At 33.4% G+C, this 27434-nt stretch overlaps 2 protein-coding genes across 21 annotated transcripts; both read right to left on the reverse strand.

The window, feature by feature from the left end:
- Window positions 1–2379: 2379 nt before the first annotated feature.
- Window positions 2380–27434, reverse strand: LOC102578577 (replication protein A 70 kDa DNA-binding subunit B-like). 20 transcript variants are annotated; one of them, XM_015313849.1, is made up of 32 exons: window positions 27147–27434; window positions 26985–27044; window positions 25921–26091; window positions 25034–25104; window positions 23873–23930; window positions 23585–23625; window positions 22442–22663; window positions 22269–22324; window positions 21233–21424; window positions 21053–21106; window positions 20898–20960; window positions 16144–16289; window positions 14631–14702; window positions 12209–12382; window positions 11021–11773; window positions 10744–10819; window positions 10149–10208; window positions 10006–10052; window positions 9731–9881; window positions 9382–9464; window positions 8987–9100; window positions 8127–8187; window positions 5767–5945; window positions 5392–5677; window positions 5208–5298; window positions 4922–5055; window positions 4769–4847; window positions 4552–4687; window positions 4304–4461; window positions 4095–4212; window positions 3679–3968; window positions 2380–2693 (listed from the first exon to the last, which is right to left on the reverse strand). In XM_015313849.1, exons 21-31 carry the CDS (start codon window positions 9059–9061, stop codon window positions 3789–3791), a joined length of 1497 nt encoding a protein of 498 aa, XP_015169335.1. In that variant the 5' UTR covers window positions 9062–9100; window positions 9382–9464; window positions 9731–9881; window positions 10006–10052; window positions 10149–10208; window positions 10744–10819; window positions 11021–11773; window positions 12209–12382; window positions 14631–14702; window positions 16144–16289; window positions 20898–20960; window positions 21053–21106; window positions 21233–21424; window positions 22269–22324; window positions 22442–22663; window positions 23585–23625; window positions 23873–23930; window positions 25034–25104; window positions 25921–26091; window positions 26985–27044; window positions 27147–27434; the 3' UTR covers window positions 2380–2693; window positions 3679–3788. The 20 variants fall into 20 exon arrangements, with proteins under 20 accessions (XP_015169335.1, XP_015169327.1, XP_015169319.1 ...); XM_015313841.1 differs by having other exon boundaries at window positions 4095–4218; window positions 9731–9834; window positions 10006–10090; window positions 10184–10208; window positions 27147–27433; XM_015313833.1 differs by having other exon boundaries at window positions 4095–4218; window positions 10006–10090; window positions 10184–10208; window positions 27147–27433.
- On the reverse strand, window positions 17348–22661 carry LOC107062781 (uncharacterized). Its single transcript, XM_015313826.1, has 5 exons — window positions 22442–22661; window positions 21203–21424; window positions 21053–21106; window positions 20898–20960; window positions 17348–20715 (listed from the first exon to the last, which is right to left on the reverse strand). Exons 1-5 carry the CDS (start codon window positions 22659–22661, stop codon window positions 17348–17350), a joined length of 3927 nt encoding a protein of 1308 aa, XP_015169312.1.

Below are 27434 nucleotides of genomic sequence, written 5' to 3' on the forward strand. Positions count from 1 at the left end.
TGGGACATTGGAATGTCCCATCATAAACTCCCTCTTATATATAAGTAGAATAGAATATAATATAAATATAAATATATCTACATGTACATAATGAAAGTTCAATGAAGTAATGATAAGAAAAAAGAAAGTGGATGTAAACTCTAACAGATTAATCTTCTTGGTAAAGATTACTTCATCTTCTTCCTCATCTCTGTTTCTTCTTCTTACTCTCATTCGTCTCCTTCTTCTCTCTCAATCTAAAACTCATTTAATATAGATATATCTATCCAAAATGAACATTAACCTTTACGCTAATAACAAATATAAATAAGACATTTTCTACTTAAAAACTATATTTGATTACTCGGTAATACACCTTTACACCTTTTAATGATATGTATTAAGCCATATTCAAAAATTATAATTGAGTTTTATTTAAATCAGTCGGTGACAAATTATTTATAGTTCTTAAATAAATAATAAAAAAATCAAATATTGTGTTTTTTCTTGAAAGAAAAACATGAGAATATAATTATGAGAATTAGATGTTTAAAAAAAGAAATTGATACTGAGACATTTATTATTATGCCTTCAATAACACATTAAAATTCTATTATAACTTATTAGTATATGATAATTGGTAAAATTCGTTTCACCAATTTTAACCACATTAATTAAATTTTGGGTAAAGTCTCATTTAATAAATTCCTATCTAAATTCGTAGAACAAAACTCCCACGTAAATTTCAAAATTAAAAATGTTCAAATTTTTTAATCTCCCAAACTAAATTCGTAGGTGTTAATATGAGTGAATTAAAAGATAAGCAAGGGTGTAAGTTAGTTAGGAATAGTAACTAACTGTTAGTTAAGTTAGTTATGATTCTCTAGTTAGTTACAAGTTGTTGTATATATATATATACTAGAAAAAATGGCCCGTGTCACCACAGGCCCAATATTATTAAAAACAAACTTATTAATATATTTCTGTCAACATAACAAATATTAGGATAACGTTATATATAGCATAAACTCATATGGAAAAATATTTTTAGTTAAACAACACTATATATATTTAAATAAAAGAAATATATTTATATTTTTTTCGTGACCTTGCTCTTTTTTTCCGTAACGTCTACTTAATTACTTCCTCTATTTCATATTAACTGAGTTGTCTGGATCTTTTTAATTGTTCAAAAATAATCGAATTGTCCCAAGTTCAAGACAGATGTTTGAATTTTTTTTCATATTTGCTCTTTTCTTTAATGGAGTTTGATATTTTTTAAGAGATAAATTGCACTACTTACAAAGTTATGTTTATGATTTACAAAAGATAATATTGAAAATTATGGTTTAAATTATGTCCTTCAATTTATTTTTTTAATAAATATGCGTTGTCTCACAAATTCAGTTAATATAGAATAAAGAGAGTGTAAAAAAACAATTGAACTATTCTTCAATAAGCGTTGGATCCTTACTGTTATTAAGAATCTACTATTTCATTGATTCATTTTCGGTGCAAAGCCTTCCAGCTAGGGAACTCTTCATCGTGGAGAATTCTTCTTTCGATAATTTCATTTGTATCTTCAAAAAATGTGACCGTGACTCATAAAATTTTCATCGATCGTCTTATGACTATAAATATTTTGATGATGTGGAAGACACACAAACACATTAAATTTTTGACTCATGAATCATAGTAATAGGCAATGAGAAATTTAATTCGAAAATAAAAATATTAAGTACTACAAATAAAATCTCGGCATTAGTTAAAAATATTTAGGATCAGTTTAGTCCAACAGAAATGAGAGAGGACATTGCTACTTGATCTTTGATATACTTCCGAGATTCATGTGTAACATCTGCAAAAAAAATAAAAAATATCCTTCATTTTCTCAAATATAATAAACATTGAGCAAAATTATACAATATATGACAGTTTAATATTAATTTTATTAACACTAAACAATACTAATTACCGCAAAATGTTCGAGTTCTACACGTTAGTTAATAATTTTCTCCACTTGAATATTTTCTTGTACAAAAACTGGCCAACGGGACCCACATCTATTTATATAGTATAGGCATTATACAATGGGTCCCACTATATTTACTGTCACTTTAGTGTAGGGCATTTTCCATAACTTTTATAGAAAAGAAGGTACGTTTCTTAAGTCATTAATATTGTGCAAATATCAAAGCACAAAAGACAGCCTTTTCAGGCAAACTTTATCTTATAAAATGCTTTATAGACAATTATACCCTCACACTTTTCACTTAATGTCAAAAAACTGACATGACGCTGCCTCAAACTCTCTCTTCTAATATACTAGTGTTGGGAGGCCCGTGCCAAGCACGGGCCCAATAGTAAAAATATTATGGTAGTAACAATATTGGGCATTTGTAGAGGATAGATAATATGATCTAGTATATTATGTACTATTAGAACTATTTAGAATATGTACAATAGACACAACTATGATGTTGAGTTCAACGATTTGTACATACTAACTAATGTAATATAACCAAAATAATATAGTACATGTTGCAGTTTTTGCATATAATATTAGCATGTCATTGTCTAGCATATTTAGAGGACCCAGCAGTTTGCCTGTCCACAGGTAATGTTGCTGCTGCAAAAGACCAGAGCATAGGGACAATGATTCATTATATTGTCCCCAGCATAAGCAAAAGTGACAAAAGGGTGTGACGGAGTTCCTGTAATTAGGCAGTTTAAAGTATGTTAGAAACTGCAAATATGCCAACAGATAGCAAAGCAATTGTAATATAGGGAACAGAGAGAAAGTAAACGATGAAATTAGCAGAAAATTGATAGATTTGCTGTTGAATTTGTGTCTGATTGGCCTAATAGTGTACGCTGAATGAGTTTAGCTAGTAGAGGAAATGTTGTTCCTATTGTTCCTATTGATAACTCTGTATTATAGTCTATGACATAATGACAAAGTAGAGAAAGTAAAAGAGAAAACAATGTATGCAGTGCAAGTTATGCAGGCAAGCATGTAAATAGGCTGATATTGCACGGTGAAATGGCAAACAATAACGTAAGAGCTAACGGAGAGTAGAGTTTTATGCTAGGGAAAAGACACAGCGGACATAAGGATTTCTTTGAGTGGGATTTATATGAATGTGAACAACATTGTTCACAATAAAATGTCAAAAGCATAACAACGGATTTTATAGTTGGAAGGCAGTTTCATTGGATGTGAGGTGAGGTGTTGCAAGGAGTAGAAGTAGGAAGGAGTAAAAAATTTTTGTTAGTGTGCGAAAGAGCTGGTGCTAACTGCGAAGTAAGGAAATTGGACAGGTGTTGTAACTCAAATAAGTGTAGCCAACAGTAAACATGAGAGGAATGTTATGTGATAATAATTAATACATGGATATGAACATGGATAGAAGGGTTTTAACGCTGAGTTAATGGGAGACTGTAGAATGTTATGTCAGATATGAGCAAAACGAAGTTGACAATTTTGAATCATGTAAGAGCAACTGTAAAAGCAGGAGGATAACATAGGTATGATGCTTACAATGTTTTAGAGGAAGTATGTGGATACGTGTATAAAAGAAAGTAAATTACAGGTAAAAGTAGAGAGTTGTAGCAGTATTTTCTGAAATAAATGTAATTATGTGGAAGTAATAATCAGTCTGAACTATAGTTTGCTCTGAAAGGGAGATGTAGACTAACCTTTTACACCTTTTTGGTAGGTGTGGGTGGTTCAAATTTTGCCGGTGCATTAGAAGGACCAGCTGCAGCACTTGTTGGCATCACTTCTACCTCAGTTATTTCCAAAGGCTTTATCTTCTTACAAGTCCTATCAGTAGTGCTGTGTGGAGTATGTTGTTTTCCTTGTAGGAAAGAATGGACAAAGTTGCATTTGTGGTATTTGAGCTGCTCCAAGATGACTTCCTTAGCTGAATTTCGAACGTTTTGTTTGACAGCATCTCATGGACATGATGAAGAGACAATGATTGTCGCTGTAAATGAAATAAGTTAGAATAAACAGTTTAGAACAAAGCATACGGGGCAAACTGTTTGTGTTGAAGATATATGGTATTATGACAATAAGTCTATACAAGTAGCTAGTTGGAATGAGAGATAACCTTAGTGTAAGTCATGTCAAATATGTCTTCTGCTGTCATGGACAGTAAGTTTTCTCCTAATTCAGCAGAGATAGATGCTGTGGTTGTAGCAGTATTGTCAATAAGATCAATTTGGAAGCTACATCTGAAATGAAGGGAAGTTTCAAATATGGGTATAATGTACTATATTTGGCCGAAAGTGTAGTGTAGAAGTAAAAAAAGTACAGCACCGAGGTACTAATGATGTTGTCCGATTGCATTTTGGACATTCAAAATCCTTTCTATCCTTTGTCCGCTTCTTCTGTTTGCATCCTGAGCATTCAAGCACACAAAAGTCTTGGAACTCATCTAATATGGCCATCTCTGCCTCAACATACAACAGTCCCATCTGCGGTAAATTTTCATTATTTAGGCGAAGCTACAGAATGGGAAAATGACTGAGAATACTCTGAAATGAGGAGGTTCAAGTATGACTTACAGAAGGTGCTGATGAGATTTTTGCAATAGAGATAAGTTGTTGGCCAGCAGGAGTGACTATCATCGGAGTGATAGATGAGCTTGTTGAGGTTTTCTCAGATGGAGAATGCAACAGCAGTGTTTTGTTTTCTTTTGCCCTATTGTTAGAGCAAATAATATGTTTAGTAGGTTGTTTAGATGCAGAGTAAAGCTGTAGAGTAAATATGAAATGTCAGTACCAGTTGAGGAGTGCCAGTGCCTGTGGGTAATTTGGATTCACACGTACTGTGGAGTTGTACCTAGTTTGCAGTGATAACCCTGTATAACAGAGGTTGTGTATTATTTCGTGAGCCAATGAAATGATGTTGGTAAGAAGGTCACCGTATATGTACCTTGATAAGTAGAGATTCCTATACTTCTTCCTAAGATGACAAGCAGATCTGCCTCTGTTGCAATTTTTGAGGCAATTTCATGTCCTTCTATTTCTCCAAAATCCTCCCATAGAGTGAAGAGAAACTGATTTCGCCTGAGAGTGCCAGAACATAAATAGAGAAGAGTAAGTAATATGATAATGGTTAGACGGTAAGTGATGATGTCAATAGAAAAATACAGAAGCTGGTTCTTTAGTCAAAATATTTGCTGAAACTGGGAAAGTGTAATGTGAAATGTGATACTTACTGATTGTCACAAAGGGTAATTTCGCGACACCTATGATGACTGCGACCGGCATTTTTTTGAGGACCACAACGAAGAACGATTGCTAGTATATCTGCGTATATAAGACATAATGAAACGATGCAACTCTACTGCAGCAGTAAAGAGGTACATTTCAATTTGATAATAGCTAGTACAAAGGATGTACCTATTTCTGCAGTAGAATCAACCATCAGATGAGGAATGCGGTCAAAGCTGGTGATATTGAGCTTGGTTGGCAGAGGAAGTGCCTTTTCAACTGCATGAGATGCTTTGATTTGTTCAATTACTGTTTCTTTGTCAAGTATCCAGTAGAATTTATGTATAGGCTTGCCGTATGAAGCTGTGGACAGTTTAACTTTTGCAGTAGAGATCAGGTAGGTATTCAGGAGTTTAAGTGTAGCTGCATACTGCTTGATTTCGTCACTGTACATAACGGCTTTAATTTGGCATTGCTGAAAGTAACAGTGATAGAAATTTCAGATGAATTAAGTTGAGAGCAAAAGAGTAATAGTGATAACACAAAATGTAATAATGAGCTAACCTCTTCATCTTCCAAAATTAAATTTTGGAATGTACATTTCTTGTCAAGGCTTTCTCGTGGCCGTCCTATTTCGATAATTTGAATTTTGCAAATCCAATCTCGTGTTGCTGGTTCTATTTGGTCGATGTTCACTCTTAGTACCATGGTTGGAAGAAATATAGTTAACCAAATAGTAGTACCTGCAGGACAACAGGAATAGTAAGTCACTGTAGGTGCGTTGTTCTGATTTTATGAAGAGGCCTGATTAAATTAGGGATATGCAAGACTGTTTCATGTCTTCAGACAGAAGGAAAAAATGAATGGAAAGTAGGGGACACTGTGGGGAAAAATACAGCTTCTAGCTGCGTCAAGGTGCTTTTGATGTAATAATGAAGTACTAACAAACTGTTGGAAAAACGACTTAGGACAAAAAGCAAAGATAAAGTAGAAATGCATGAAGGATGACAAAGCATGTATGACAGTATTTATTGTTGCTGCTATCTTCATCTGCTAACTATTTGTGTGTTATTACTTGTTTGAGTGCAAGAATAATAATGTTTGTATGTTCCAAAAAAAACCAAAATGAAGAACAAATGAAAAGGAAAACAGGAGTGTTGTTACAGTAGAAGTAGAGTGAAGACAGTAAATCAGTTAGCAGGCATTATTAATGTCCGAAGTATGGTTGGACATTAATTTTTTCACAGAGGATCTGTTACAGGGGCAGTAAATGTTGCAGTAAATTAAAACAGTAATAATTATCTCTGAAATTTGAGTCGAACAACTGTGCATTTGGGAAAAGCAATATGAAAAACTTTAGTGAAGGCAGTATGTGATGGCTTATGTATGACTTAGTATGATGGAAGATGCAGTTTGTAGAAGAGACCTAATTTTGCACATTTATATCCCAAGGCAGCATTTAGTTTTACCGAAAATGTTTCCTTTTTTTGCATAGAAAATCAATTTTGATGTTACTATTTGAATAAACCAAAAAAAGACAACAGAAAACAGTTATGGTGCAGATATTTTGATCATGTTGGGCATGCATTTAAAAACATACTGCTGGGCTAATGGTATATCTATCTATGAAAGATTTAATAGTATTGAAAGCATTAAATATGAGCCACGAAAGATCAAACTGATAAGGGAGGCTATTACTTTGTGTTTTACATTTGCAATATCAGCAGAACTGTAATAGCTTAGTAATTGACGTCCACCTAATAAATGTAATTTTAATATATTTTATTTCAATTTTGGTGAGAAGCAGAATCTGGAAGAAAATTTCAAAAGGAGAAGACAGAAAAGATGAAAAGGGAAGAAATAATACCTGAGAAAGGGAGCAAAAATTTTTATCTTCAATGAAAGGCTATTCAATTTGTGTTGTATGAGTAATAATTATATATATAAGGCTAATATATATATATATATATATATAAATATAAATATATGTATTAACTTAGCCTTATCTATAGTATATAAATAATATCTATATATTACCCTTATCTAATATCTAATAATTTGTTATTTATATTTATTTAGGAAAAATACAAATTATAAAGGAGCCAAAAATGACATGTGTCTTCTTACAAAGTGATGGACTGTTGGTTGCCAATGAAATTGTGCCAAAAAAGATCAAAAAACAGTACATTTGGTTGTCAAAGAAGAGACAAAATCATTACCTTTGACTACCTTTTTTTTTTGTTTGTTTTATTTTTGGCATTATTTCATTGGGAATGAAAATTGCATCAATTTTTAAGTAGACAGTTGTAGTTTAATTGTTCTTTTGACATAAGAAAATAAATTTTTTTATTTGTCTATGTATATATCTATCTGTATTTACATACTGTCTGTCTGTGTCTCTCTCTCTCTTTCTCTCTCTCTCTCTCTCTCTCTATATATATATATATATATATATATATATGGACATATATATACATATACATACATATACACACATATATATATGTGTATATTTATATGTATATATGTATATATATGTGTGTATATATATATATATATACATATGTATATACGCAGACAGACAGCTGAAATAATGTGTCATCTGGTTACCATGGTAGCAAAAATAGTATAGGATTACCATTTTCTTTGTACTGTAAAATTGAATGTAGGAACTGTTATCCTAAAGGTAGATAATGCATCTCCGTAAAAGTGAAATACATTTCAATGTGTAATAAGTTGAGAAGCACACAGAGACAGACAGATGAGGGCAACTATTTAGTGAAGTTATTTTGTTGAAGGTAGTATCTTTGTGTTCAGTTAGGGTCATGTAACACAGAATAACATAGCACAATGTACAGTGAAGAATACAACAGAAGAGTAACAGAGGTGAAAAAAGTATAGAGCAGGAAAATACAGAAACTTACGTTTGTCAGTCAGAAGTTTCTTGTTTATTTCACCAGGTGAAGAAGTGTGAGTTGGAAAATCCTACATAAGGTGTACCAAGTATGTAGTGTATTAGTTAAAACTATGGAGAACCGAAGATTAAAATGAAGATTGCATTTTTGAGACCATTGTAATTAACCAAAAGGTGAAATGGTAGCTTAGCAACAGTAGAGCATATATTAAAAGGCATATATGCACTAAAGACGTAAATAGCAGCGGTGTGTGAGGATGAAGCATATATGTGGTTAATACATTGGGTAAAGTTGTTGGATGTTTGGATAATTTCGAAAGTTTACTGTCTGTTTAGTGTAGAGGACCTGGACAAAGAAGAGTGTTTGACATGACATATATACTGCAAGACATACATTGGAGTTTTCGTCTACTTTGACATGACATATATACCGCAAATGAATACTAAGGCAACTAACAAAAAGATTGATTGATCAATAAAAGTGCTAGAGTATATTGCATTGATTTGAGTAGAGGGCATTGCTTTTATATCCTGTAAGCCATTTAGGTATAATTACATTTCATAAGAGCCCTTTTGTTCCGCTTGAAATGAATATAGAGAGTAGAAGAGAATGATGAAATATACATTGACATTTGCTTATGTGAAAGGAGATGAACTTAGTAGGCAATTTATTTCTAAGAAGCTACAGACTTTTGTCATCACAACAATTGCTTTGACTTGCTGATTTTATAATATGTCTATGTCATTGGTTGCACTGTCTATAATTGAGAAGTCATTTACTTTGATTAGAACTACAACAGAACAAGTAGAGATCCAACTAATTGTCCAGGAAAGAGAGGAAAATGAGCCGAGCAAAGGCAGGCGGGATACCTTTGTTAGCGTGGAAGATCGATCAAGTTGAAAGAAGCTTTGCATATTCACAGATGTAGAGGAAGAAACAAACATCAGGTGGTAGGTGCAATAGAGCTATCAAATAGGCGTCAGCTGAAGAGAGGTAGCAGTTGTTATAATGTTTAAATCGTGTGGAAAATGAAAAGGCAAAATAGAAGTGGCATTACTTTATTTTGTATTTACATAAGTATCCTTAAACATATAGGTGTAAGCAATTAATTCATTTTGTTGGACTAAGGAAAGCATGACTTAGACAAAGGTAGTGTTTACAATGAACATGTATACTATAGTGTTAAATTATAAGCAAAGTAAATACTTGAAATATATAACATGACAGTGTGCGAAAAATTCATGGAAGATTAGATATTATATACCTTCGAGTAAAGAATATTTTCAATGCCTTTGCCTTTTCCTTTAGCACATGTGAAACTTCCATGATATTCCTTCTAGGTTTCTCCTACAGTAGGGGAAATTCATAAATTTGTATTTCACATTATGAGGGACTTAAAATGTGAATGATTTGAGGTTATATGATTACCGGTAGAACTATGTATACTAAGTGGAACAAAGTTGGTAAACCTTTATATATATTTGTAAAGCAAATAAATGAACTTGCAAGCAAACATACACGATTAATTTTTCAGCAAAGTTGAACTGTAAATTTACACAGAACATGCTTAAGAGAAAAAGAGTATGTAGTTTTGATGGAAATGACAAAGTTACCTAAGTTAGTGTTCAGACTGTATCTGTGCTGGTGGAATGATGTAGAGTATTAGTTAATTCATCACATTGTTGATATAAATGGTCGTTGTTTGTGTGGGCTTGTTCTGCAGTAGAGCACATGAGCAGGAGTGCATGATAATATGTGCTTTGGCTGTGAAATTGCATTCATATGATTGGAGAATGAAGTGAGACAGAAGGAAGGGCATTTATTGTATAGCTACTAAGTTAGCTTGAGAAGTAAGGTTGTGACTAAAGTAGATGGAGGTAAAAAGTACCTTCTATTTTGTCTTTGTAGCTAAGTTCATTTGCTGCCTTTTGACCACTAAGAATTTGACAATTGTAATTCCCAAATATGTGAAGCTAATACAATGATTTTAACAGGTTGAGAGAGCAATTTAAAAGGGTAGTTTGTGTTTACCTTTGAATTAATGTTATGTGATACAATGTAAATACCCTATGCTCTTCCATTAAGGTGAAGCTGCAATGAAGTATGGTTGATAAAGTTTGTTAAAAGAAGAATAATAAATTTCATACATAATGAAGAGCGTTGGATTCTTCTGTTGATATAGTATGCAACATATAAAAGCAAATATGTTGGTCAATTAAGATAGAGAAAGGATTCATATTGTGAGCACAGAATGAGAAGGCATGGGATGCAATGTGTGGACATTAGCACAATTAAGCAGATTTATTTTTGTACAAATGAAGTGCATATTATGACTGTCTGTAGGTACAGTCATGTGAGCATGTTAATTGTAGATTTTGAAATTGAAAACAAAGGAAGACAAAGCATATCCAGTGGATGCAATTACCATATCAGTGTTTAGCACATTTGGAGTTGCAGATAAATACTTAGGAGTTAGGTTTAGGTCCAAAGGCAATCAAAAATGACAAAATGCATGCATAGATAAGTAAAACTTAAGCATAGCACCCAAAACATGAGTCAATAACTGTAAGTCCTTAACTGAAGTTGATGAGCATAGAGAAATTGAGTAGATAAATGTAAAAAAAACCTGAATAAGACAGATATAAGCATAATAGTAGCTTCATCTATTGATTTGCCACTGCCATTTCCCTTTCCATTTGCAGCTGAATTAATTAGGAGTTAGGTTTAGGTCCAAACGCAAGCAAAAATTTCAAAATGCATGCATACATAAGTTAAGCTTAAGCATAGCACAAAAACCATCAGTCAATAACTGTAAGTGTTTAAATGAGATTGATGAGCATAGACAAATTTAGTACATAACTGTAAAAAAAACGTGAACAAGACAGATATAAGCATAATAATACCTTTATCTGTTATTTTCCATTTCCATTTGCAGCTGAATTAACTAATGAAGGCATAGCTGGTGACAATTGTTTTTCTTGAACATCTCCCATCATCAACAGAAGCTTTAGTCTTCACTTGTACAATGTCATTGTCCTCGGCTTTGAAATCTTGTACCATTTTTTGGATCAATGAGACATTGATAGCACGACTTTTAGCAGCTTGTTCTTGTTGAAGTGAGACCATACTTTCCAACAATTTGAACTTTTGCAAATACATCTTTACTTTTGCCTCAACTTTAGCTTCTTCATTTTTTATCTCCTCATTTTTGCTTTACATATCACTTCAATTGATGGATAATTGATTGAAGGATATGCAAAGGAAAAATGAGGAGCTAAAAAATGAGAAGGATCAAGTTCAGGGAAGAGCTAAGTTGTATTTAGAAAAGTTGAAAGAGCTAGAAAGTAGAGTATCACTTAAGGAGGAAGAAACAACTAAAAATGGTATTGTCGATGTCTAAGTGATCTAAAAAATGCTAGAAGCTTTGGAAGCGAAGGATGATGATGTTGTAGAAGTGAATAGTAAAGCTTCTGGTGCTGATGGAGATATTCAAGAAGAGCATCTCTGCTAAATCTGACTGACTGTTTAGAGAATCACAATCTCTGTTAAGATTTTTAATATTTGTGGAGAAGTGCCTCTGGTGGTCCATTAGAAGTCTTTCAACCAAACAGAATTCTTTATGAGGAAAAGCTGAATTTAGATATGAGATCTGTAATCTGCAGGAAAAAGAAATAAATTATTTTAGTTTGCATTTGAAGATAGCATAAAACTTTCTAACTTTGTAGAAGTTTTCTGTCCTTATTGAAGAATAGAAGAGCTACAAAGTGGACGGAAAGAAAACCAACTAAAGAAAAACAGGAATTTGGAGAAACTTGAAATGGTAATTGAAGGAGTTGAACAAAAAGTGATGTGCGAAGAGTGGAAAGTAATGCAATAAGAGAAGTAGTAAATTAGCAGTAGAAATAAAGTATTATAAGTTGGTTGTAGTAGCATTATAAGAGAGTTTCTTCCTGGACTGAATAGTACAAATGGGTAAGATAACAATTGTGAATATGTTTGAAATGTTTTTGTTACAACTGAACTAAAGTATGACAGAATAGCTGTTGCATCAATAAAATTGTATGGACCATGGGAGAAAACATATAATGTACCTATGAGGAGGTGTCAGATGTCTGTGAATCTTGTGGATGGGGTAGCCTGTATATATGGTCTGTGTGGGTAGTTGAAGTAATCCCTATAAGGTGCTGATAATGAAGAAGTTGCTGCAGATTGTGCAGCCTGTTTTGTATCAGCAGGATTTGTACTGTTCAGTTGCAGGCAATTTGCTGAAAAATCGAGTTATTATTTAGGAATATTGAATTGCATGAAATTCAATATGAAATAAGTTAGAACGACATATGGAACAGCTGAAATGAATCATCAATTATATAACATGAAATATTTGTATGAGGTAATGATTTTCAATAGGCATTTATACTTTGGAGTATCCGGAATAACAGGAAATACAAGAAAGCTGAACCAGTAATTAAAAGAGTTGAAGGAAAAGTGATGTGCAAACATTGGTAAATAAATAAATAAGAGAAGTAGTAAATTAGGAGCACAAAGAAATTCCCCAAAGTTGATCTTACTACCATTATGAGAGATTTTGTTACTGGAGTGAACAGGTGAAGTAAAATATGAGAGAATAGCTTGTGGGATATCTCTCAATCTCGTGGACTGGTTAGCGTCTATATAAGGTTTGGGTGAGCAGTTGAATGAATCCCTCTAAGGTGGTGATAATGAACAGGGTGGTGCAGACCCAGAGGGCTGTTGTGTGTGACTGCTATTTTTATGGGTGACCTACAGGGAATCTGTTGCGGGAGAACATAATTATTTAGGAATAGTGAATTTCCGCAAATTCAATAAGAAATAATTTAGAAGTACACATGGAACAAATGAAATGAATCATTACTTATATTACCTGAGAAACTCTGTTTTTCCTTTTGGCAATGAATTTGTTTGGACAACTGTTGAAGGAATGGAAAGCGTAAAGAATAGGGAAAAGAGAAATGGAGAAACCCTTGAAAGCTTAAGTTTTGAATGAGTGAAAGTGTGAAAGCCAATTTTACGGTTTTGAGGGGTTGTGGTGGTTTGATGGTGAATATAGTGTAATAGACAAATAGATGCAATTATTTAGTTGAAGCTTGTAGCACACATATATGGTATAATATGGCCTAATATGGTGTACAGGAGGAAAATTAGGAATGACAGAAAGAGCTAAAGAAAAGAGAATGTAGGAATTGGAGAAAGAGCAAATGATGGAGAAAACATGTGAATTTTGTTGAAGCGCTGAACAAGTACGTCCGTAGGGCGTTGTACAGAAAGAAAAATGTTGAACAAAGTTTGAGAAACAGATTTAAAAGCTGTAGGGAAGCATAAAATAGTAATGAACATATGGATTTGCCATTGAAATTTTGGCTAAAAGATGAATAAGTACCTGTACAGGTCATTTGATAGAAACTGAAATGTTCAGCAAACGTTCAGAGAGAAATGTAAAGGGTGGAGACAAACTGAAAAAACAGAAGAAGAGATGGATTTGCCATTAAAGAGTTGACAAGTAGAAAGAAGAGTTGAGAGGGACAAAACTTAGGGTCGCTTAAACCATGAAGAATTACCTGCGCAGGTTGTCCGAGAGAAACAGAAATCTTGACCAAAGGTTGAGAGACAGATTTAAACGTTGCAGAGAAACAGCAAAGAATAAAGAAGAGATGGAGTTGTCATTGAAATGTTGCTACCATGAAGAGGAACTTGCGCAGGTCGTTGGATACAAAGTGAAATCTTCAGCAAAGGTTGACAGAGATGTAGATAAACAGAAAAGAATAAAGTTTTTTTTAAGTACTAACAGTAGTTTTTAAGTGATTACTGTTAGTTTTTAAGTGACTTTTATGCATACTATATTATAAATTTATGCACCTACATAAAATGGCTAACGAATGAAAGAATTTATGATTCATGTGTATGAACCAAATTTATTGTCAAAAAAGAAACAGAGGTTGAACCAGAGAGAAGAATTAGGTCGTTTGAACAACCTTAGACTCTTGTGTTGCTTTACTCTCAGGAAAAAAATTTCTACTGCTATTTACACAAATGTTCTTATTAGAGTTATGACTAATTGTCAGGCAAATGACAGGCACTCATTACAAGTTTTGATGTTGGAAGTAAAAAATCAGTTTGGGTGTTTTCTTGTAACACATAATGGTGGAAGAAAAGAAGTTAGATAGCATGTGGATGTAGTAACAATGGACCAAGGATAAAAGCAAGTTAGAACATTGGTTAGAGCTAGCACATTTGTATCCCTTATCTTCCGTAGAAGCTCATATGCATTACTAATAAATGATTACATGTAAGCAGATATTAGCGTTTATATTCGATATTGAATCTCCTGAAATGTACAAACAAGAAAAAACCAAACTGTGGAGAAATGCACAACAAGGTATAGGAAGAGAAACATTAAGTTGAAATCCAACTGAAGTAAACAGACGCAAAAAAGCGTAAAACGGAGAATTTTTCTTTACATCAGTTGGAAACACTTACATTGAGAAAGTGCGTGAGATAGTTTCCAGACTGAAGAGAAAGCCTTCATAATGACCACGGCATGCTCGCACTCTAAATAGAAGAAAGCATGTTAGCTACAACACAAGATGAGTGCTTTCATTCTACATTTGAAATTTGAACAATGAGATATTCGTAGCAAAGAAAAGTAGATGACAGAAGCTTAACATGAATTTCTATTGCAGCCAAATAGTATACTGAGTAATTGAAGAAAGTCAGAAACATTTGTAGAGTTAGTTCTCCAAAAATTGCCAGTCAAAGAGAGTGAATAAGGTTGAATGTTTAAATGTATTTTATGGACATGAAAAATAGTACAGATGATTAATGGGAATGCAGAAAACATGTATCTATTGAGAGAAGGGAATTACTACTTTATGTGAATTAAAGAACAATTTGAAGGCAAATGTTTCTCCAATTTGACACTAAAACTATGTTACAACTGTAAATTGTTTATATACATCCATGTACTTAGATGTTCGTAAGTGTAGAAGCATGTATGTAAGGTACATGTAAATGGCCCCTTATATAGATTGACAAAGATGGTAAATCACTTAAATAAGGATTGTGGCTGTTGTTATTTGATGTGCTATTCATGTAATATTTATCTCCATTTATGAAGAATGTAAGTTATACTATGTGAAATCTGTCTGTAATATCAGAATATTGAAAGTACCAAAAATGTGAACAATTACGCAGGTTAAATATTCATAAATATTAAATAAAAATTGATGCTTGGAGACAAAGTTAAAGAAGGTAATAATATTTGCACAGACTAAGCAGCACCAATACAGTAATCGTACTTATAAACCCATGAAAACGCTGATGTAATATTAAACATTGGAAAAGATGAACAAAATTAACAGCCAAAAACATTAAATGTAAGAGAATTTTGACCAAATAATGGGTTAACGGCAGACGTTGATGAAGAAAAGTGAGGGTTAAGCTTTGAAGTGTCAATATGGCAACCATCGTTGCAATAGTTTGAAGCAATTGAGGGTTCTCTGCAGTGCAATTCTAATGTGGAAGGCAAGTGGGAAACATGGATTTGAATGAGTATAGGCAATAAAATTGGGCTTAAAGGCTGAAAGGCAGACTTTAGACCGCTATTTGTACTACTATATCATGTGGTGTTTTGCTGAATAGTTAGTAGTGCCTTTAGTACAATGAGCACCTGCAGTGTTGGTCCTTTGTAAGTGGCACTTCTAAATAAGGGTAAGGTAATAATAACAAGAGAAAGAGGGAGTTGTTTTATTGCATAATAAAAGTATAAAGAATTAAGTGAAGAATTGTTCAATTGAGAAAGAGATGGCAAAAAAGAGTGTTGCAACAGATTTACATGCAAAAATTGATAAGCTGAAAGACAATGAAGATGTAATGCATGGGAGCAGTAAATATAGGCAGTAAATGATATTTTCACAGATGCACTGAAGAACAAAAAAGAACAAGAACAAAGATTGAGGAGAAAGAATAAAAAGGAATTACGATGTGGGGGTACCTGTTGTCATCAACAATTATTGTGTTTTAAAGCTTAATGTTCAGATATAGATGAACTGAATGTAGTGTTCCTCCAATAGCAAAATTGCTAATGAATTTGACGGTGATTTGTATGCTGAGCAGATCGTTGCAGGTATGAAATAAAAACTACAAGCAAAAACAATGGGCGAAGGGTAAAAGCAAGTTAGAACATAGATGAAATAAACTCATGAGGAAAATACAGCAAAAGCAAAGAAATGTATAGTTGTGAAATTAGTTGGACCTTGAAATTATGAGATGTAAATGGAAGTGAAATTAAGAACAAAGTAATAGAAAGTATTAATTGGTATTTATGTTTAAAAAACCCAATTGAGGTAAATTGATCTGTAATTGAAGACTGTGTAGCATGAGCGTGGTTAGTTGTTACATTTGTTGTTTTGAAATGTATTATGAGAATGCTTTTCGAATAATCTCATTGTAAACTACATTATATGTAGAATGATCATTTGTGTCCTCTGCTGTAGGCGGTCGTATTAATATCTTGACATTGTCTGAACATTTTGGTCGAGATAAAGCAACATAAAGTTGTCCATGCGAAAAAACTGGTTCACGCAAATATATTCCCACAAAATCTAATGTTTGACCTTGAGCTTTGTTTATAGTCATAGCAAAACATAACCTTATTGGAAATTGTGTTCTTTTAAAGGGAACTGGTAGCTTCTCATCTTGTGATGCCAATAATGGTATCTTTGGAATAAAGACATGTTTATTTTTAAAATCACCACTGCAAATAGTAGCACTGATAACATGTGACTTAAAATCATGACATATTAATCGTGTACCATTGCATAAACCTTCAGTAGGATTTAAGTTTCTTAATAATATAACTGGACAATTTTTTTCAAAGTTAATTTATAAGGAGGTAAGTTAGCAGGATGTAAGGTGTGCAAGAAATCTTCAAATTGGCACTGATCATTTGGTTCTATTGTTTCATCAATAGCTGTATAGACTGTAGCATCATCGGGAAATCTATGTATAAGCATGTCATTTATTTCATGAACAAAATCATTTTTTGTGTCAAAATAATACGGGAAGTTATAAAAGATGGATTAGAATAGAATGTACGGAAATCAGGATAAGTTACATTAAACAAAAGATTCAAAGATTCTATTTCATGTGTAAAGGGAATGACAAAATTTTTGGGAATTTGAATTTTGTTGCAGTTGTTAGTTTTTTCTTGTCCATTTCCAATTCTCATTAAATATGCCCAAAATTGCTGGATCTTTTTTTGCACGCATGTTTTCAGATAAGCACAATTTTTCGAGATGATTCCAAATATGGGAGTATAATAAACTTTGAGCAATAAAGTCTTCTTTTTTCCCATTACGAACTACAGGAAGTGTTTGTCTAAAGTCTCCCCCAAAAACTACAACTTTTCCACCAAAAATTGTTTTTGTATTCATAAGATCTTGTAAAAGTGTATCAAGAGCTTCAATGGTGTTTTTTTTGGCCATTGAGACTTCATCCCAAACAATCAACTTTGAATCTTGAATTAGAGTCGCTAAAGAACTTTGTTTACTAATATTGCAAGTGAAATTTTCATCAATGTCAATAGGAATTTTGAAACGTGAATGAGCCGTTCGTCCTCCTGGAAGTATTGAAGCTGCAACACCAGAAGTTGCAGTTGCTAAAGCTATGCATCCTTTTGTTCTGATAGCAGCCAATAAAGCTCGATAAAGGAAAGTTTTTCCTGTTCCACCAGGACCATCAATGAAAAAAGCTCCTGATTTATTGGAATATACTCTTTCAAGAATTATGTCATATGCCCTTTTTTGTTGAAGATTTAATTTGTTTTGTAGATGTATATCTTTTTCAGAGACTATTATATTTCTTTCAAAATAAATTTCTTTGGCCTCATTAGTTGTTTTAGAAAAACTAACATTTCCAAATATATCTTTGAATTCGTTTATGTTATGTCCCATTGAAAGTAAAACTTCATTGATATGATTTAAAACTAATTGGCGGATATCATTTTTGGTAATAGTTGAAATGATTTTAAAATCTTCTGACATAGAGTGTTCATATTTTTTCCAAAGATCTTGTGGGTTACCAGGATTACAGTAAACTAATAATGTTGCAAATAATCTTCTTAAACTATAAGGCATTTGATTGCTTACAGCTTCAGACATACAGTCAAATAAGTTGTTATCACAATGTAATAAGCCTTTTTTTTCTGCAGCTTCTCGAAATGTACTGTAGCATTTTCTGTCGATTGTACGTAGATCTTCGTACGATTTTGGCCCTCTTGTGTTCATTAGAAGCAACCTCAGATAATATCTTTCTCCTTCGGTTGGATGACACGTTACAATACGTCCAATAGTAAGGCGTTGTTTTCGACGTGACCATATTTTGTACGATGATGACCATACAAAGTGTTGGGGAAACTCTTTATACAGTAAATTAAAATTTATAGCATCGTTATTAGTTTTGTTCATAAGAAAAAATTCTGTTAACATGGTTTTTTTTATGATTGGATTGTTTATTATTTGATCGACAGTTTGGTTCTTTTTGAAAGAAACAAATTGTTGTCCATCAAGATGCAATTGCAACTGGAAAACAGTTGGAGTCATTTCACTTATTGAAAAAGCGAACAAACGCCACACAGCTTCTGGAGGAGAAACCCATCTGGCAGATTGGTATTCTTTGATTTCATCTATTTCTACATTAGTATCATTATTATGTACAATGAATGCAATTTTGTCATGTCCTTTGCAAATGTATTTGTAAATGTATTTGATAACCTTAATGTCAGAACATATTTCAACATTAATATGACAAGCGAATTTCTTTAGTAGAAATGGATTGTATGGGATAGTCCACGAATTATCAATGTTGTGTCCTCTAACTTTGATTGGTCTGGTCATTTTTTGTCTTTTGTAAAGAGGATAGGAATTCTTTCCTTTGGTTGTTTGTTGACTAAGTTGTTTTGGATATTTGAACTTACATTTTCCTTCTTTTTGCATGCAAGAATTTGAAGGATTTAAATACCCACAAGGACCATGGATCATGTGCTTGGTGACAAGTTTGTATAGATCATGATCAATGTGAGGATCAGGTAATTCAGCGCATACAATTTTATCATATGATTGTGGTGTGAGCAATTTATATCCATCCATAAGTATAATGAGAAAATGGGCATGTGGAAGACCGCGTTTTTGAAACTCAACGGTATACATAAAAGCTGCAATCTTTCCAAATATCTTCTTTTTTTGAATATCTGTTTTAAGTTCTTCTACTTTTGCTTTGAATACTCTACTAACTAAATCAGGTCTATTTTGAACTTCTTCCATTGGCTGTAAATGTTGTTGGATTTCAGGCCAACAAGGATTACAAGTCATTGTCAGAAATATGTCTGGTTTTCCAAAATGTTGTACCAAAGCAATAGCATCCATATATCTCTGACGCATATCTCTTGGGCCTCCTATGAAACTACCAGGAAGGAATTTTTGTCTACCAATATTGGAAGCATCTCTTTCTCCTTGCCTCAATAAATCAATAATTCCTTGAAAGGCTTCAACTCTAAATAGATCTTGATTAAAAGAAACAAAATCTAATCTTTGTGTCTCAAGTTTAATATATTGGTCAACTATGTATTGTTGAAATAGCCTTCCAGAATGTAAAGTTTCATTTGGTTCTTTATCTCTTATTTGAATTTTATAACAGTAATATTCACGACAAGAAACAGTCTGCCTTTTTCGAAATCCTTTTGATAAAACTGTAGATTCAATGTGAAGGAGTGTATCAATACAATTGATTTTTTTTATACTTGGTAGTTGCTCAGATTCAGAAGGAATTTGCTTTGTGGAATAACTATATGTGTTGTTGAATTTTTTAATACCACAATGCCAGCCATTTTGACCATAAGGAAACAATAGTGGATATTGTAATGGGTCATAACATCCATAATAGTAATTGACCAACTGGGTTTTGTTACTATGAGTGTAAATTCGAATATGTGGTGTAGGAATTTTATCATTTAATTGATCTTCAATCCAAATTGCTCCTACTTCAGATGTAGTTGGTAAGTTATATGTTCTTTGGTCTAAATTGGAACTTGAATTTAGAGCAATGTAAAATTCAGATAAATTAGGAACAACTGTTAACGATGTAAGAAAAGTAGAATAAGGATTAAGTTTGAGTATATCCATGAGTTTTGTAACAATGAGCTCATTAAGATTATCTTCTAATGTCATTCGATTTGTTAGCTCATTTTCATTATCATAGAAATACAGTTGTAGATTTTTGGGTTTTCCTGTTGAGGGTATCAAATCATCAATGAAGTGATACATTTGTCCTTGGACCTTAAATGTATAGATGCCACGATTTCTCTTTGCTAATTCTCTATCATAATGTACTCCAAGTGAAGTGAAGGCAAACATATTATTGTATGCTCTACTATAAGTGCGGAAATGTTGAGATTCTTTAGAGTCACCCAAGAACAAATTATGCAAGTCAGTAGGCATCGTATGAGAAGTTAGTCTAATTGATCCATTATCACAACAGAAACCAGGTGATTCATATTGAAACCTTTTTGCTAGACAGAATTTGCAATTTGGAACTTGTTTTAAAACCAAGTAATGTTTTGGCAGTAAATTATCATTTTGTAGATTGACTTCTAACTTATTCCTACTTGTGCAAGGTAATAAGCAATTAGTTGTTATATATAAAGGCAAAAGAAGACATTGTTTGTAATGATTTAGGTTGAAAGAAGTATACCTTTATTTGCAATATGTGCTAAAGGTAATTTGCCTACAGCATGACATGTAGCTGATGTTGATCCTAGTATGAGGATTACAAACATGTAGAGATAGGTAGGCAATTATGAAGAATGAATATAGGGGAAATAGTTGAAATAATATTTCTGAACTGACCTAGCTCGAAGGTAGATGAGCAATTGACCGTATGTTGTGCTGTAGTTGAAGTACCTGCAAGGTTTGTAGTTAGTTAAAGTGTGTAACTATAGCTTTACATATTTACAAGACAGATTTAAAAGAAGGAAGAAAAGAATATGCGTGGCTAACATTGCTGAAGAGAGACTGAAGAAGTGGTACCTGTAAGAGTAGCAGTTGTATTTGATTGATGAAGGAGGTTTTGTCTTTTTGATTCATCCCTTTTATCTCTTAGCTGGGATAGAAGTAATTCTTTTCTCTTTGGTGACATTTGCGCATATCTAGTACGTCGGGACAAATTTCTAGCAGAAGTTTTTTCTGGGGTAGGCACATTATCTCTATTTTCTGCTATTCCTGTTTCAAGTAATGTGTGATTTGTTTAAATATTTTATAACCTAATGTAAAGGGGAAAAATAGAAGCTGTATTAAACTATAAAAGGGTTTTGGTAGCATGAGCGCAATATGTACTAAAGAGAAATATTATATAAGTATTAGAAGATTTTGATGGAAGTATGCATAGAAAATTTGTGCAATTGATTGAATGAATAATTGTTCGTACAATCATTATAGCATATGTTGTCTTTGAAGATATAAGATTGTACTTTACAACAAACGAAAACGAAGCAATGTAATAGAAGATATTTTCATAGTTTGAAGGTATCGATACCAAAAACTTTATGTTGCTGTAAAAGATGGATCAGTTGTTATTAGTATGTTGGACAATTCTGATCATATTGGAAATATTATGCAGAAGGAAAAACATTATATATTAGAAAATTATCTGTAGAATACAGAATATTGTAACAGATAATATGGAGTATTTAAGTCATTTATAGTATAGTAATGAATATATAATATGTAGTATTTAAGTGGAAGGTGGTGGGGCCCACTTATGTAGTTTGATAAATATATTGGATATTAGGTGTGATTTATAGTATAGTAATTAATAATATATAATATGTCTCTTTAATATATTACAATAATTAAAAAAATAAATCTATCGACTGCAACAAATCTATCAAGTAATGTCACATAAATTGGGACATGGCAAATAACAGATATTATTACAAAGTTGCATGTATTGCAGCAAATGGAAGTCTGTACAGATAGTTAGGTAATTATGAAATTTGAATATAGGGGAAAAAGGTGGGGTAATATCTGTGAACTGAGCGACTTTGAAGGTAGATGAGCAACTAACTGTATGTTCTGTTGTAGTTGAAGCAGATGGTGCATTTGTAGCTATGGAAGTTGCAACTACAAAAGGCGGAAAATAAATATATTAAGAGTAGGTGATTTCAAGTGTGTAACTATAGGTAGAGATATTTAGAAGGTAATTTTGATAGAAGGAAGATAAGAACATGTAGAGCTAACCTTGTTGAGGAGCTAACGAAGACGGGGTAATTGTAAGAGCAACAATAGAATTTGATTGCTGGGAATTTTTATTTTTTTTTAATTCAGCCCTTTTTGCTCTTAGATGGGATAGAAATGACTGCTTTCTCTCCTGTGACATTTGTGCATATGCAGTACGTCGCCGTAAATTTTTGTCAGAAGTTGTTTGTTGGGTAGGCACATTATCTCTATTTTGTTCCATTCCTGTTTGAAGTAATTCAGGATAGTTTATAAAAAAATATACCGTAATGTAATGGAGGCAGAATACATAGAATGGACCATAAAAAAAAACCAAACCTATATTAATTGCAAGAACAAAGTGAATATGTTAATTTTAAGACAAAATGGTCCAATAAAATTTCAATGGAGGAAAGCGAGAAAGCAATGTAGGTGAAGGAGTAAAAGTGCTATGCACAATTGATAAAGTCATTAGTAGATGATAATTAGTTGACAATATAGGATTAAAACTGATACTATGCCGCACAACCAATATGGAGTTGTCATCACAGAAGTAGACCTATTACTGTAAAGGTTGCCTGTTGAGGTGAATTTTTTGTACATGTTGTAGCTCCTATTAGATTGAATGTAACGAATGTTGTGTATTGATGAAAATAATGTTTTTGTGAGCCTCATTTTCATCAGCCCTGTTGGAAGCAAGGCAAAAAATTTGTAATGTGCACCGAACTATATAAATTTAGAACAAAGTACTTTGATGCAGGTTTTGAAAGTATAGGCTAATGAACTCATTTCTGGGAAACGCAAATGTAGGGCAGAACAATGCAGCAAAGGTAACCTAAATAATAGGTAGCTAACGAAAGTGTTATTAGTAAATGTTTTTGCATTTGGTTTGTACAGCCTTGACCTATTATGTTCAGTTTCTTGTCAATAAGATTAAGTGCTAAAATAGTGACACATTAGTCAGCGGGCAGATATTGTTGACGGAACCCTTGTGTAGGTGAATTGTGTATGTTTCTGTATGACATGTAGGGAACCGAACCTATGAACACACGAGCAAATGATTTAAACTGAAACAGAGGTGGGATGAAATGGCATACATGCAAAACAAATGTTTTCCAGGAAAAGAAAGAATAGAGAAGGGAGTGGGGTTGTGATGTAAGACCATACCTTTTCAGTTGCAGAGCGATATGGGACAGGATATTCAGGGTCTAAAAACAGGGAGGAAAAATGTGTTAGCAGTTTTCATGTATATGATAAAACATGTTAAACTCGTATAATGTAACTACGGTACATTTAAGATATCGGAATGTACCATTTGGGTAAACAAGAATGTGAATGAAAAGAATAGCGATAGAATAATGTAAGGTCCTTTGTAAGAAACAATTGGAAGGGAAAAAGCGCAGTACGTCAACATAAGAATGTAATCATGTTTCAATGACATGAAGTGTATGTTACCTGCGTCCTATGTGAGCGTAGCGAAATGCGTTTTCTGTCTCCGGAATGAATGTGTAGCCTAGAGAATATTTTGATTGTAAATAATGTTTTCAAACTAATAGAAGAAGTTATGACGATTTTCAGAGCTGAACAGTTGACATATGAAATAGACAAAATGCGTAAGAAGTATGATTAATGTGAGCCAAACAGTTTGGGTAACGGAGAGAATGGATGTTTAATTTTTTCAGGAAATGTAGGCCAAATGAGCAAGAATGAGAGCTAATTGTAGCTATTTCTGTGGAGTTTTTGACATGGTATTGTATTGGATATTAATGTCATAGAAGAAGTTGAACTTATCATATTATTGTCAATTCTGAAAGGAGTATATGGCATTTTTCAGCATTCATGTTATAAGCATTTTACACGCAAGGCAGAGCTTAAGTTCAGGTGTGAATTAGTCATGCGATAAAATGAAGTTCATATTTGTATGCATTTGTGTTTTAGGTGAAGCTGCAGTGACAAGTGTAGCTAGTAAGTTTAGCTAGTGCAATGTTCTATTTATACCGAACAGGAAAACATATATGGGAATAAGGAAACTTGAAAATCAGTTGATGCAGAATTCATTATTCCATCTTATTGGAAGTAAAAGGCAGAACTATTGTGTCGCTATAGGAAGAGCTGAAGTTGTATTAGCAACTTGTTCTGAAGCAGGTGCAGTTGATAGTAGACTATTGATACAGGTAAAAGGAAGTGAAAGTGTAGGGCTACAGAAAGCTATACTGCTCTGCGCGGTCTGGCTGGTTGAAATGTGTTTTAGGTTTAGGGAAATGCATGATGGAGGGGATGAGGAATGAATATAGCTGTACAGAATATTGGAAGAATGCAATTTAGCGTGTATGTAGTCATAATGTTGCAATGTAAGTAAGGTAATGCAGCTACAGTAGAAGGAAAATGATATTGTAAGAAAGTCAGTAACGAAGTTTGCAGTTTCCCTATTCATAATAGCTAACATATAGATTGAACAGCGCATAAGATTTCTGTAGCAAGACCAACGTATGTAAGAGATATGATAGTGGTAATGTTTTGGTAAGCCATGAGACATGTTATAGTAATGGCTAGAAAGAGTTGGTAGATTCATTGATAAAATTAGTTGTTCAAATGTAAATCGGAAAACAGTGTTACCTGAACTGGGTTTTTTTCCTGGGGGTTTTTGAGAGATGTGAACAATCTGAAACAGCAGATTTATTAATTACCTGTAAATAGACGAAACAGCCAATAAAGTAACAACTGTTATAGCGACTTCTGTAGAATGTCAATAGCTTTATTAGATAAGAGCATAAAGAATTGCGTGTATTGAAATGGAGAAGGTAGGAATGACTGAAATATTGTGCAGAAAGCAGACATTACGTACAGCCAGGATAAACAAAGGTCCTAAACTTGCTCTATTCATTTGCAGAGGAACGGAGAAAAAGTAGACAGCGAAGTTACACTGAATGATCAAATTAAATTGTGTGTTCCTTTTAACTGTGTCTTTTCATTTGGAGTTGCAGATATATACACATGAGTATTTCACTACTATAAGCGTTTGATGTACCAATTTGATTATGGAAGCCGTGGAAATGAAGCTACATCAGTGGAGTTGAAGGGATTAAGCTTTCATGGGAAAGAGTTTGTGTCATACTACTAACTGCGGGAGTCTGTTGTAGAAGAATTTTATCATTTGAAGGCTTGATTTTGTTTTGATGCTACCATTAGGTTTTACGGTTTTGTAACTATCCTTTATTAAAAGACAGACAAATGGAAAAAGAGAACTGAAGGCAAAGTGACGATCAAACCCCGGTAATTAAATGAAGAAGAGAAGTAGTAAATTAGGAGTACAAATAAACGATGAAAAATTGAGCGAAGTAACCATTACGACAGACTGTCCTACTGCATTCAGTAGGACAACTGGGTGACACAAGAATTATGAGTGTATTTCAAATGATTTTGTTACAGCTGAAGGAAAATATGCAGCAATAGCTCCTGGGTGCATCAAATCGTATAGATCATGGGGGAGGGAAAAAAGGTACCTGTGATCACAGCAGGGATGTCTGTCAATCTGCTGGAGTGGCTAACATGCATATATGGTTTGGGCCAGCATTTGAATGAAGCTTTCTAAGGCGGTGATAATGAAGAGGCTGGTGCAAACCCAGCAGGCTGTTGTATATCACTGGTATTTGTCTGGTTCAATAGGAGGCAATCTGCTGGCAAATAAAGTGAGCAGTTAGGAATATTGAATGTAAGGCAATTGAATATGAAATAAGTTAGAACAACATATGGGACAAATTAAAGGAGTGAGTAATTATATTAGAGGAAATATGTTGCGGGCGTTTTGAGTATGCATTTGTGTGGACAAGTATTGAGGCACAAGAAAGCAAGCACATATAAAAGGTCTGAATAGGGAACATATAGGGATACAACATAGGTGACAAATGAGAATACGCTTAAGCAGGAAATTTGAGGTGGTATTGTTGCTATAATGTCAATGAATGAACAGAAATATTCCATCCGAACAGTGTAACCTATTCATCGAATGAGTTGAAGCAGCTAACAGAAGCAGAACAATGTAGGCCATGTAATACATTCCCATTGTCTGAAGCACAGTGAATATTAAGACACAATAAGTACTAAAGATGTAAGAATTTCATCTTCTATAATAGAATTTTGCAACTAACAATGCATGTACTTGTCCGAAATATTTGCAAGACAGTATATTTTGACAGGCGTCTCTGTCTCGGCAATATCAGTAAATATGCAGGCCAAATTTAGGCAGACAAATGTACGTTAATTAACAGAGACTTTAACAATTATCAGCAACGTGAAGTACATATTGGCAAATTTAATGTGAAGTTGTTATCAGCAAGCAGGGTCTGTGGCGGGTGGATGTTGAAGATAGTGCAATAGAGAAATACATGCAACTATTGAGCACAAGTTTGCAGCAGATACATAGCTACAGTATACTATGGTGTACTATGGTACAGAGAAGAGAAATTAGGAATCGAAGAAAGAGGCAAACCGCAGACGAATTAGGAATGGGAGAAAGAGCAAATGATGGAAGAAACATGTAAATTTGACTTAAAGCATGAAGAAATACCTGTGCAGGTCGTTGGAAAGAAACCAAAATCGTAAGCAAAGGTTCAGAGACAGATTATAACTGTATATATATAGACAAAGAAAAAACAGTAAGCAGCAGATGAATTGGCCATTGAAGAGGTAAGAAATAGAAGAAACAGGTGACAGAACAGAGCCACTTTACCTAGGAGGATAGAAAGTTAAACGATGAACAATTAGTTGCGCGGCGCGTCGGAAACAAGCAGAGACGTTCAGCAAAGCTGGAGAGAGAGAGTTAAAGTGCGCAGACAAAGAAGATAAACTAAGGAGCAGATGGATTCGCCATTGAAGAGGTGCGAAGTAGAAGGCAGAGTTGAGAGAATGCTGCGAATTTAGGAAGGAGGCGAGAAATTAGGGTTAGAATTTTGGCAGATGTAGGCAGAAAGTTCTCGAGAAAGCGTGTTTTTTTTTGTATGTACAATTAGTACTACCA

The sequence above is a fragment of the Solanum tuberosum genome, unplaced genomic scaffold (genome assembly GCF_000226075.1).
Source record: "Solanum tuberosum cultivar DM 1-3 516 R44 unplaced genomic scaffold, SolTub_3.0 scf00269, whole genome shotgun sequence".
Lineage (NCBI taxonomy): Eukaryota > Viridiplantae > Streptophyta > Magnoliopsida > Solanales > Solanaceae > Solanum > Solanum tuberosum.

Bases quoted from the DNA above. Each gene is read 5' to 3' on its own strand.
- LOC107062781 (XM_015313826.1), bottom strand. From the start codon at position 22,661: ATGGAACAAAATAGAGATAATGTGCCTACCCAACAAACAACTTCTGAC. The intron at 21,425-22,441 runs GTTAGCTCTACA...TACTTGAAACAG, and splicing joins TTCGTTAGCTCCTCAACAAG to GAATAGCAGAAAATAGAGAT. The intron at 21,107-21,202 runs GTTAGCCACGCA...CAAACCTTGCAG, and splicing joins TTCAGTCTCTCTTCAGCAAT to GTACTTCAACTACAGCACAA.
- LOC102578577 (XM_015313844.1), bottom strand. From the start codon at position 9,061: ATGTTTGTTTCTTCCTCTACATCTGTGAATATGCAAAGCTTCTTTCAA. The intron at 5,056-5,207 runs GTAAGTATCACA...TGGCACTCTCAG, and splicing joins ATTACCCTTTGTGACAATCA to GCGAAATCAGTTTCTCTTCA. The intron at 4,688-4,768 runs GTACTGACATTT...CTCTAACAATAG, and splicing joins GCACTGGCACTCCTCAACTG to GGCAAAAGAAAACAAAACAC.